Source organism: Hippoglossus hippoglossus, chromosome 9 (genome assembly GCF_009819705.1).
Source record: "Hippoglossus hippoglossus isolate fHipHip1 chromosome 9, fHipHip1.pri, whole genome shotgun sequence".
In the NCBI taxonomy this organism is placed as follows: domain Eukaryota; kingdom Metazoa; phylum Chordata; class Actinopteri; order Pleuronectiformes; family Pleuronectidae; genus Hippoglossus; species Hippoglossus hippoglossus.
Window position 1 is genome coordinate 650,875 of NC_047159.1, and position 12,432 is coordinate 663,306.

Genomic DNA, 12,432 nt, shown 5'->3' on the forward strand with positions numbered 1-12,432 from the left:
CACAAAATTAGCCCTGTGAGTAACTGACTTAATCCTGCGTCAGCTCCTTGTGTCTGTGCAAATCAAAAACATACTAAAGCAGATCAAATAATCCTCACATGACACAGTGCAGACAGGTTCATTCATTGCAAAGTGACGACACTCAGAGTCACAGGAAGTTCGTTTCCTGTGGCGTAAAGATCCCTGGTTAGAGTGACAGTGTCAGAGCAGGAGGAAGTTGAGGGACTGTGATGGAGGCCGCTGTGCATTCACAACAACAGAGAAACTAAAGGATCAGTCCAGACCTCCGTGTTAAGGCGGCAGAGACAGGAAGTCCACACGTTTCCAGGACCTTTATGAGTTGAGGCATCATTTCCACCTTAAAGACACGTCAACACGGTCAGACCTCTTCACTCTGGGATGTTCCAGCTTCAAACTGAATCCTCAATCAACTCTACCTGAAAATTCATGTGTGAACATCATTCAAATCTGAGATCCAGTATGGCACATGTTCTTTGAACATGGATCCAAACCAAACAGAAAAGTTGAATACTAAATTTAGAAAATCCCTAAAATAACCATGTCCTAGGTTGTAATTTACGGGGGGGGGGGGGGGGGGGTTAGGACCCCTACAAATTTCCCAAAATGTTACTGGAATATTTGGTCCATTATATTGGACAGAATACATATATCCATTAAATAAAGGAGTAACATTATCAGTGACGTCTTTCATCTGAAATTGTCTCAAAACTGTTTCAGATAAAATAAATTCTAATTCCATTCCCTTTCAGTGACAAGGTTCCTGATTGGTTGGTTACTCCCGCCTGATTAACCAAGATGACAACGATATAATGATCTGAAAGTGAACAAGTCGCTCACATGTCAGGTTTCCTGTAGGAAACAGCGACAGATCATCTGAGCGATGTCAGATGATCCAGAACATCCCAGAGATCAGTTCAACAGTGCTTCAGTGTGTACATTTCCTTTGTGACTTAACAAGCACATAGGTCCAGATCCAGATCCACATCTAGGTCCAGATCCAGATCCACATCCAGATCTGAAGGAGAGGGACTGAAACCCAGAGGAGTAGAGCTCGGACACTGTTGCATACCGTGATCTGAGAGCCGGGTGGAGCTGAGTGGTGGAGACCAAGTGCACCTGCACCACAGCAGCAGGGGTGTGTTACATTCCTATGACAGTGCTGAGCAGAGGGGGGGTGACAGCACCAATCTGTCTTCAGAGTGAGGCAGCTCACCCTTCAGCTTTTTGAATCATTACTTAGCATGTGGTAGCATGATATCATGTATTTAGCTACATGTTAGCATGTGGTAGCATGATATCATGTATTTAGCTACATGTTAGCATGTGGTAGCATGATATCATGTATTTAGCTACATGTTAGCATGTGGTAGCATGATATCATGTATTTAGCTACATAATATATTTTTAAATGTTTCTCAATTTGAAGCGATACGTTGGAAACATTAAAATGTTTTGAACAACTATTTGAGCTAACAGCTAGTTAGCTAGCTTGCTTCCAGACAGAAGCTGTGTGATCAGTGGATTATTAATTGTGACGGTTCAGGAAATGTGATTGGATGGATTTTTACAGATGATGTTTCACCTGAAGCAGTTTTTAAACTTCAAAGAAAGAAAGAGGCCAAAGAAAGACTGTAGGGGGCAGTAGCTGCTTCCTGTTCGTCCAGTCTGACTGGGTCCAGTTTCCTGATCAGCCATTTCCTAGTCCGGCCGTCAGCTGCTGTCTTAGCTACAAAATCATTTCCTGGCTGTTGCTAGGTAACCAGCTCCGAAAAGGACAGGGACAGGGGTTGAAGAAAAAGAAGAAGACAGGCGCCATCCAGGTGGTCCGGGCCCCTTGATTGGTTAAACAGGTGGAGCAGGGGCGGGTCTTTGAGGCACCAGAGGCTGTGATGCAGCAGAAGGTTTTGGTTTTCTGAGGAAGAAATAAAACGACAAGTCAACACCTCTGACGCTAAAACCATAAAATCTCCTTTTGACTTTCCTGCTTCTACAAACGTGTTTAACAAACTACAAACATGGAATTCAGAGTTTAAGCTGCTGAAAAGTGGATTTTATCTCTGATGGACCCACGCGAACAGCTCACTGCTGCAAAGTTAGCTTGGAGTTATCCTAGAGGAAACATCTAGGTTAAACCTCTAGGTCCAGTTAGCTTGTGGTGAGTCTACCTTGGATGGTAAAAATATTATGGCTGATAAAAAAATCTCTATTGAGGAAATGAACAGGAAAGAGTTGAGCTCTGTTGTTCTTACAGAGGAGGAGGAGGAGGCCTCAGAGCGTAAGATGGAGCCGTCCTGCTGTTCTCCAACGCCTGATCACACACAAAGAACATTTTCAAAGTTATTGTTATTTATTCATTTTAAATGATCAGCTATATACTGAGTTTAGTTTTACTAAGAAATTGTAACATCACTTTATTATATATCAATCAATCAATCAAATTGTATTTGTAAAGCCCATATTCACAAATCCCAGTTTGTCTCAGAGGCTTTAACAAGGTGACACGTCCTCTGTTCTTAACCTCAACAAGTAGGAAAAAGATTTCATTTTCTTATTTGGCCTCAGAACAGTCAAACAGTCAAACTGAAAGACTTTGATCTACCAACGTCTGAATCAGTCTTTAAAACCCACAGGTGGTGAAAACCTTCATATTTTAAAATGAGAACTGATGACATGAGCTCGTCCATAACATTATTTTACTGACAGGATGTTTTTGAGAGATAAGTTGACTTGATGGGAGTCGAACCAAAGATAAAACAATTCAGCACTTTTCCATCAGGGTAAAAATCAGAGACACTTAAAACCAGGTCAGACCAAATTAAGTGAATGTTAAAGTTAAAATGATAAAGTGGACGACATGTCTTCACTGAAATATCTCAGATACGAACACTGCCATCTTGTGGTGCTGGCGTCATTTACAGTCAGAGTCTGTGCAGTAGTGATGGAAGGATCAAGGTCCCGCCCATACATGTTCTAAACCAATCCTGAGTCAGTCTCAGCTGTCAATCATGACGTCTCAGCCTGTTTTAATATCATCAAATAACTGATTCAAACCAAACTGTTGGTCAGTGAGATAAGAACGACCTGAAATGACAGAAACCATCTTTGACAAACATTTATTGAACGTCTACTTTGACTTTTATGTCTGGTTCATGTCCCATCTGCTAACCTGGAGGAGGAGGGTTTATGATCTTTACTGTTAGTGTTGGTTCAGTGTGAGTAGTAATCAGAGTATTTTACCTCCTGTGGGGGCAGGAGCTGAGCGTGGTGCTTCACATGGAGACAGAGCAGAGCATGTTAGGACTCGTTAGTGCATTAACTTTAATGAGTTCTTATGAAACATTCACGTCAGAAACAAACATGAAGATCCAGAGTCTCTGCAGTGAGACGGTTGATGGGTGATGGATTAGTTGGGACCAGTGGCGTAGTGCAGCGTGCACGCCGGTATACAGCAAACACATCATTCAGTATTGTCCTGCAAGCCATTTTTCCTAGGACAGCATCATCTGCCTTACTCTGCCTCTGATTGGTTGGTATCCGTAGCCTTTTCTTGGTTAGGTTGGTTGGTTTAGGTATGAGGAGTGGTGATTGGTTAGTTAGGATAAGAATATCAGAGTAAGCCAATCATAGGCAGAGTAGAGCGGGTCATGTCTGTGTTTGTCTTCCTGTGAACGCATTCAAAAAACTAAGTAGAAGTTCGGCCTCGAATGAAATTCCAACATGAAGCAAATACCAAACAAACATTTCAGCAGGAACGACCTCATGCCACTACAATGATGCTCGGCAGGTTATTTACTTCTCCAGGCACCACTACACCACTGGGACACACAGGCAGTGGAAAGGTAACTAAACAACAGTGAACTAAACATCTAAAGATTAGATAAATGATCTACAGGTTTATTCACTCATCAGTATCTTAAAGCTAGGGTTGGTAATCCTGGAGAAGCAAGAGCAGGCTGCACGATACATCCCAGCCCCAGAGTACAACACACACACCGACACACCTGCTCGGCTGCAGCCGCTAAACTCACCCCCTCTTTGACGATGTTGCTGGCGTTGCCCCGGGCAACAGATGGAGGCTGCGCTCTGGGCGGAGGTCCCCTGATGGGATTGTCTGTAGCTGCACCGTCGGGTCTGAAGACAGGAAGTGACCAAACATTAACAATGAAAACATGTGATTCAACCTCAGCAACTTTTGTTGCTGAGGTTGAATCACATGAATCAGCAACTTTTGTGGAGACGCATCGTCCATCTTTATTTACAGTCTACGGAAAACGACCAAAAGAAGAAAAGTTAGACCGATCGTAGTGTTTTCCCCTAAAAAAACGAATCGACAGAAGCTACCATCCACAAATCGTCAGTTAAAATAAAGCGTAATAAATAAATATTCATATTCATGTCACTCCTTTCTTTTTATTTATTTCTAGGTAATATCTGCAACGTGATCTGTGCATGAACACATCACAGGTGATGTCTGACACTGATGCAGCATCAGTGACATTTAATACAAGTCGTCCTGCTGTCGAGAGCAAGTTCTCCAATTCGTATTGATCCCTCTAAATGCAAGTATCAGTGCTTCATAAATGTCTGAGTGTCCTTGAACGCCCCACAAGCAGCTGTTGGCAGCACAGATGACAGGAAGTGATGTCAGCAGTTTATGTGACAACAAGACATGTAACGTTTTTTTTTGGTGAGAATTCAGATTTCATCTCTTTGTCACGAATGTGTGTGTGTGTGTGTGTGTGTGTGTGTGTGTGTGTGTGTGTGTGTGAGTGTGTGTGTGTGAGTTGTCGTATTCACACTCACCGGTATCCCTGCGACCTTTTCCTGCGGCTCAGCCCGAGTCGTTGCAGCAGCTCGTTCTTGCGCAGGAAAACAAACGCACCCAGAGCGAGCAGAGGGAGGACAAGGAAGAAGAAGACGAGCAGGCCGTCTCTGAGGGACGTGTCTTTATCTGAGGAGGACAAAGTCATGTTCAGTTCAACAGGAACTTCAATTGTGAAATATCTGTGACTGAATTACTGAGAAATGACTTTTCATTCTGTTCTACACAGAATCTGGGCCCTGATTGGTTGCTGTGCTATTCACAGATGAGGTAACGAGTGCTGGGGTCAGGTCGTGTGGCGTCTAAAGGTAAGTGTACCGTTCCATGTGGGTCCACTGTCCACGCTGCCTCCGTAACCTTTGACCTCACAGAAGGGAGGAGCCCAGCTGTCCTCGCAGTGACAGTTCTTGTTACTGTTACACACCTGACAGAGACAGAGACAGGTCAGTGTGGGATACAGACACCTCATGAGCACGTAGACAGGTGGACGTGTCTCACCCCCTGTCCGTGACATTTTTTCCCCACGTCACAGTCGAAGTTCATGACGTCGGCGCTTCGACATTCGAAGTTCATACACACCTGAACACCACAGAAGAAGAAGACATTAACATCTCTTTCCTGTCTCCCTCCCTCCCCCTCTTCCTTCCCCTTCTCACCTTGTCGTCTCCACACTTGGTTCCTTCGCTCACCATCCCGGGATCAGGGACGTCTGATCCCAGCATGAAGTCCACTCCATAACACTTGGCGCCGCCGATCGGCGTGCTGATGATCGATGGTTCGATGCCAAACACCGTCACCGTCTGAACGTTGGAGCACTGCAGCTTCCCACATAGAGCGTTTCTATGGAGACGGACATGAGCATCACAAGGCTGTGGAGACATCTCAGTGTGTGTGTGTGTGTGTGTGTGTGTGTGTGTGTGTGTGTGTGTGTGTGTGTGTGTGTGTGTGTGTGTGTGTGTGTTTGATACCTGCTCTCACACTTCTTGTAACCGTAGTTGTGGTAGCCACAGTTTCCAAAGCGGTCGCCTTTACTGTTGACGTCTTTAAAACAGATTTCTGGAGCAGCCTTCGCCTCTGAGGAAGAGGAGAAGAGGAAGAACAGGAGGAAGAAAGGGAGGTAGAGGAGGAGCAGGAAGAGGAAGAAAAAGAGAAGGTGGAGGACAAAGATGAGGTGGAGGTAGAAGAAGAAGAAGGAGGAGGAGGAAGAAGAGGAAGAAAAAGAGAAGGCAGAGGTGGAGGACAAAGATGAGGAGGAGAGAGAAGGTCTCTCATCGTCTTGGACATTAACAGAGTGTAAACAATATGAACCACTGACTGTAACTAAAGACATGTCCCATCTGCTAACATGGAGGAGTTTATGGTTTATGACCTATACTGCAGCCAGCCACCAGGGGGTGATCCAGATGATTTTGTTTCACTTTTCAGGAGCGTAATGTCGTCCATCTTTATTTACAGTCTGTGGTGTAAACAGATACGTACTGGATCCGAATATGGCCTGACACTGTCCATCATAGTGTTGACACTTCCCATTGTAACAATAGGCCTGCTGGTTCCTGCAGGCCTGTCCGTTCTGTAACACACACACACACTCAGTAATTAATAATAATATATTTAATTTATACCTCAGTAAAGTTCCTGTAGGTTTGATCCTCAGGTCTCACCTGGACGAAGACGTCACTCTGACAGAACAACGAGGAGCCGTTACAGAACTCTGGGAGATCACACTCATCTGTGCTGGAACGACACACTGTTCCTCCCGGTAGGTACTACACACACACAGACACACACACACACACACACACACACACACACACACACACACACACACACACACACAGTGTTAAGCTACACACTGAAGTTTGTCACCAGTTTTACTACAAACATCCTGATAGACAGAGGCCACATCAACACTGATGTTTCTAGTTTTGAACCTCATCACTGTTGCCATGGTTACGCCCCCAGGAGTTTCCAGCCTCTGGATCAGAGACTTGTGTAAACTGGTCTCGTGTCAGTTTGAAAACTCTGGGTTTGAGTTTCAGTCTGAACAGAAACTGAGACTTTAGTAAACGATGACACGTTCTCTTCCTGATTGGTTCTCATCAGTCACATGACTCGACGACCAGCGGTGAACACAAAGCTAACACTTCCTGTCAGTAACACTTCCTGTTTCTAACACTTCCTGTCAGTAACAGTTCCTGTTTCTAACACTTCCTGTCAGTAACAGTTCCTGTATAATGTTCGTCTGAGCGGAGGTGGATTTAGTTTTAAAATGAAACATGTGGGTGCAGCCTGAGATGTTACTGACACTTACAGCAGGTTGATGTATTGATTATTGATGATAAGACAGTGCTGCTGGTGTTTACCTGACAGTTAGAGCAGCATTCTCCATAAGCACACTGAGCTCCAGACTTCAGCCTACATGTCTGATACTCACAGCAGGGGTCCTCCTCACACTCCTACACACACACACACACACACACAATGTTCAACCTTCTCCATGGGACCACAACAATCTTTTATTTGTAATTTCATGTTCGTGTTTTCAGATAAAAAATGACCTTCTGGGATCCACAGTCACACTCCTCTCCCACGTCCACTAGTCTGTTCCCACAGTAGGGGGCGCTGTAGGCCTCGTCAGGCCGCGGGACGTTCAGGAGACACGTCCCCCCCGTCAACAAGATCATCTTCTCAAAATCATCTGCACTGCAGCTGCTGAAGTTTCTGGATCCTCTGCAGACAGAAGGAGGAAGAGGAGGAGGAGGAGAGGAGGAGAGGAGAGGAGAGGAGAGGAGAGGAGAGGAGAGGAGGGGAGAGGAGAGGAGAGGAGGAGAGGAGAGGAGGAAGAGAGGAGAGGAGGGGAGGAGGGGAGGAGAGGAGAGGAGAGGAGAGGAGAGGAGGAGAGGAGAGAAGAGGAGGAGAGGAGAGGAGAGGAGAGGAGAGAGGAGAGGAGGGGAGGAGAGGAGAGGAGAGGAGAGGAGGAGGAGAGGAGAGGAGAGGAGAGGAGGAGAGGAGGAGAGGAGAGGAGAGGAGAGGAGAGGAGAGGAGAGGAGAGGAGAGGAGGGGAGAGGAGAGGAGAGGAGGAGGAGGAGGAGGAGGAGAGGAGAGGAGAGGAGAGGAGGAAGAGAGGAGAGGAGGGGAGGAGGGGAGGAGAGGAGAGGAGGAGGAGAGGAGAGGAGGAGGAGAGGAGAGGAGAGGAGAGGAGGAGAGGAGAGGAGAGGAGAGGAGAGGAGGAGAGGAGAGGAGAGGAGGAGGAGGAGGAGGAGGAGAGGAGAGGAGAGGAGAGGAGAGGAGAGGAGAGGGAGGAGAGGAGGAGAGGAGAGGGGAGGAGAGGGAGGAGGGGAGGAGAGGAGAGGGGAGGAGAGGTGAGGAGAGGAGAGGAGAGGAGGGGAGGAGATGAGAGGAGAGGAGAGGAGAGGAGAGGAGGAGAGGAGAGGGGAGGAGAGGTGAGGAGAGGAGAGGAGGGGAGGAGAGGGGAGGAGAGGAGGAGGAGGAGAGGAGAGGAGAGGAGAGGAGGAGGAGAGGAGAGGAGAGATGGAGGAGGAGAGGAGAGGAGAGGAGAGGAGGTGAGGAGGCAAATAGTGTGTGTGTGTGTGTGTGTGTGTGTGTGTGTGTGTGTGTGTGTGTGTGTGTGTGTGTGTGTGTGTGTGTGTCTTACGTGGCTCCAGAGTTCATGATGCAGGCGTTCACTGGGCAGGTGCAGGAGCGCCCGTCGTCATGGTTCATCCCGAGGTTGTGACCGAGCTCATGAGCCACGATGGAGGCGAACGAGGGAAGGTTGTTATTGGTGAACTGAGCGAGCGAGAGAGAGAGAGAGAGAGACAGTAAACACAGCATGAAGTTGTTTCTGCTAACACTGGAAGTTATGGCAATTGTGGCGTGCAAGGATACGTATGGAGACTATAAACAACTCTTTAGTCACTGATGAGACAGACAGGTGGCTCTGCCAATGAGAAGACAGCAACGTACCGCGTTGATCCCGCCTCCGTGACTTCTGGAGCAGACGGTGGACACGAACGCCATCCCAGCTGTTCCTCCAAAAGTCCGCTTCCTGTATGAGACGACATCATCGTCAACGCCATCATCAGACAGTGTGTTTGTTTTAATTTGTTTTCAGATAGTGTGTGTGTGTGTGTGTGTGTGTGTGTGTGTGTGTGTGTGTGTGTGTGTGTGCACTGACAGGATGAGTTGTGCCGAGTCGTGGCGTCTGCGAGAAACCAGCTCTCTCTCTCTCCACTGGGTGAAGCGACCCAGAACTTCTCCAGCGCCCCCTTCAGTGCTGATTAGGTTCTGCTGCGACCAGATCTCCAGACCAACCAGGACCACTCGGACGTTCAGCTGCATGTAGATCTGAACACACACACACATACTATTTTTGTTGCTAAGGAAACTTTTATTTTTTATTTAATTATCAGAACTGCTGTTGCATCAGCTCTGACTATACAACCTTGCAGCTTTGTCAGTGTGTGTGTGTGTTATTGTGTATCTGGGTGTTGGTTTATTTGTGCAACTTTGGATCTCTACAGCTGCTTCAGACTGAGCTCCTCAGTTCTCTGGATCTTCTCTGGAGGATCAGACTCAGTTTGTCTTCCTCCTCCTGAGCTCCTGTATAAAGTCTAAGTCCAGGAGCAGTGTGAACACAGCAGAGGATCCTCCACTGATTCACTGAGTGGGGGGGGGGGAGCTTCTAACACGGGACACAAACATGAAGAAACTAAAACAAACCTCTGGTGAAGAAGTGCTGACACACACGATGAAGACACAGACGAAGATGTGAAGAGAGTTTGTGGTGATCAGAGCTGAGACGGTGTCAGGTGATGTCAACATGATCACATGACCTCTGCAGCAGAGGTCACACGTCACTTCCTGTCTCTGTCTGCTGCACCCGGCTGCCCCCCCTCTCACCTGAACCATGAGGAGGATCTGATGCTGTGAACGAGTCTGTGCAGAAAACCTGCTGCTGTGTTGTTCAGCTGTGAAACACAAACTCTGGAGAAGCTCTGGAGACGAGTCTCTGGATTCCACCTGGAGCTCAGGTCTGAAAACGTCTTAAATATGTGTGTGTGTGTGTGTGTGTGGTTGGTTGTGTGTGTGTGTGTGTGTATCAGTGTGTGTGTGTGTGTGTACTTACACTGTCTATGTAGTTGGCCAGATGAATCATCTCCTCCCTCACTGCTGTGTCATTTTTGTGCATAAAGTTGTACTGAAGAGAGAGAACGAGAGAAACGTGTTTTTACCTTCTGTTTATGGTTTCTCTTTCTTGGTTTCAGCATCAGTTACCATGGTGATTTACCAGCTTCATTACCATGGTAACAACAGATCCTCACAGTACAGGCTCCTGAACGTTGATGTGCACGTGGGGAAACTAACTCTGTGTAACACAAACAACATTCTCCATAACGTGTGTGTGTCTCACCCTGTCGTTGTCGACCACCAGCAGCAGCTCCACATAGTGAGTCTGATGAAGAACAGCTCGCTTCACCTGGAACAAAACGTTCCTTCATGATTTTATTCACAAATTATGAAGCATTGCAGTTTTTGTGTGTGTGTCAACCCACTCTGCTGTGTTGTCCGTGGTGGATTTCCTCTGGTTCGTGTTGAGCATGGTCTGTGGCGTTGCTGTCGGCGTGATCCTTGTGTGGCGTTCCACAACCATGGGGCTGTGATGTCACATCCTGCAGGCGGTACACCAGGTGCTGTTCAGGGGCGGAGTCTAAGGGCTCAATACCATAACTGTCGCCTGTGAGATGTAACACTCCTCTGAAGAAAGATACAGAAAAAACACACATCAATTATCGCATTGAATGTTTACACTGTCACACTGAATGTTTACACTGTGGCACTGAATGTTTACACTGTCACACTGAATGTTTACACTGTGGCACTGAATGTTTACACTGTGGCACTGAATGTTTACACTGTGGCACTGAATGTTTACACTGTCACACTGAATGTTTACACTGTCACACTGAATGTTTACACTGTGGCATTGAATGTTTACACTGTCGCACTGAATGTTTACACTGTCGCACTGAATGTTTACACTGTCACACTGAATGTTTACACTGTGGCACTGAATGTTTACACTGTCACACTGAATGTTTACACTGTCACACTGAATGTTTACACTGTGGCATTGAATGTTTACACTGTCGCACTGAATGTTTACACTGTGGCACTGAATGTTTACACTGTGGCACTGAATGTTTACACTGTCACACTGAATGTTTACACTGTGGCACTGAATGTTTACACTGTGGCACTGAATGTTTACACTGTGGCACTGAATGTTTACACTGTCACACTGAATGTTTACACTGTCACACTGAATGTTTACACTGTGGCATTGAATGTTTACACTGTCACACTGAATGTTTACACTGTGGCATTGAATGTTTACACTGTCGCACTGAATGTTTACACTGTGGCACTGAATGTTTACACTGTCACACTGAATGTTTACACTGTCACACTGAATGTTTACACTGTGGCATTGAATGTTTACACTGTCGCACTGAATGTTTACACTGTGGCACTGAATGTTTACACTGTGGCACTGAATGTTTACACTGTCACACTGAATGTTTACACTGTGGCACTGAATGTTTACACTGTGGCACTGAATGTTTACACTGTCACACTGAATGTTTACACTGTGGCACTGAATGTTTACACTGTCGCACTGAATGTTTACACTGTCGCACTGAATGTTTACACTGTGGCACTGAATGTTTACACTGTGGCACTGAATGTTTACACTGTCGCACTGAATGTTTACACTGTGGCACTGAATGTTTACACTGTCGCACTGAATGTTTACACTGTCACACTGAATGTTTACACTGTGGCACTGAATGTTTACACTGTCGCACTGAATGTTTACACTGTCACACTGAATGTTTACACTGTGGCACTGAATGTTTACACTGTGGCACTGAATGTTTACACTGTCACACTGAATGTTTACACTGTCACACTGAATGTTTACACTGTGGCACTGAATGTTTACACTGTGGCACTGAATGTTTACACTGTGGCACTGAATGTTTACACTGTGGCACTGAATGTTTACACTGTCGCACTGAATGTTTACACTGTCACACTGAATGTTTACACTGTCACACTGAATGTTTACACTGTGGCACTGAATGTTTACACTGTGGCACTGAATGTTTACACTGTCGCACTGTATGTTTACACTGTCACACTGAATGTTTACACTGTGGCACTGAATGTTTACACTGTCACACTGAATGTTTACACTGTCGCACTGTATGTTTACACTGTCACACTGAATGTTTACACTGTCGCACTGAATGTTTACAGTATAATATATGTCATTTCAAATGCATCGATGATAAATCAGAACCAGTGTAATGAATGAAGAGTTAAACATTAGTCTTGATGTTGAATGTTTTTTATCCAGATGTTCAGAGGAGCTGTTCAAAACAAACAAACATGATTAACTGTGATTCTAAAAAGACATGACATCATCCAACTGGGATGAAGACCCTGAAAAGAACTGAGCAGGTTTTTTATATTTTGGTGAAACATGTCAACACACACTGACCTATGAGGACTTAAGACGTGTG

The 12,432-nt window shown here is 45.9% G+C and overlaps 1 protein-coding gene across 3 annotated transcripts in view; it reads right to left on the minus strand.

Moving 5' to 3' along the window:
* Window positions 1–647: 647 nt before the first annotated feature.
* The window catches only part of adam9 (ADAM metallopeptidase domain 9), a 23,975-nt gene continuing 12,190 nt past the window's right edge, over window positions 648–12,432 (minus strand). Inside the window, exons 6-25 of one of the 3 annotated variants that reach the window (XR_004615047.1) lie at window positions 10,399–10,600; window positions 10,257–10,322; window positions 9,972–10,043; window positions 9,021–9,190; window positions 8,810–8,891; window positions 8,499–8,632; window positions 7,402–7,573; window positions 7,207–7,299; window positions 6,505–6,609; window positions 6,323–6,413; window positions 5,812–5,917; window positions 5,500–5,683; window positions 5,342–5,422; window positions 5,162–5,267; window positions 4,825–4,972; window positions 4,050–4,152; window positions 3,259–3,288; window positions 2,271–2,329; window positions 1,787–1,933; window positions 1,384–1,744 (exon numbers count right to left, since the gene is read on the minus strand). Coding sequence is in view for 2 of the 3 variants with exons in the window: in XM_034596635.1 (XP_034452526.1) it covers window positions 1,864–1,933; window positions 2,271–2,329; window positions 3,259–3,288; window positions 4,050–4,152; window positions 4,825–4,972; window positions 5,162–5,267; window positions 5,342–5,422; window positions 5,500–5,683; window positions 5,812–5,917; window positions 6,323–6,413; window positions 6,505–6,609; window positions 7,207–7,299; window positions 7,402–7,573; window positions 8,499–8,632; window positions 8,810–8,891; window positions 9,021–9,190; window positions 9,972–10,043; window positions 10,257–10,322; window positions 10,399–10,600 (2,074 nt within the window). In the remaining variant the exon portion in view is untranslated. Of the gene's footprint in view, window positions 1,934–2,270; window positions 2,330–3,258; window positions 3,289–4,049; window positions 4,153–4,824; window positions 4,973–5,161; window positions 5,268–5,341; window positions 5,423–5,499; window positions 5,684–5,811; window positions 5,918–6,322; window positions 6,414–6,504; window positions 6,610–7,206; window positions 7,300–7,401; window positions 7,574–8,498; window positions 8,633–8,809; window positions 8,892–9,020; window positions 9,191–9,971; window positions 10,044–10,256; window positions 10,323–10,398; window positions 10,601–12,432 lie in introns of all 3 variants that reach the window. The other 2 variants (XM_034596635.1, XM_034596636.1) reach the window with 2 other exon arrangements.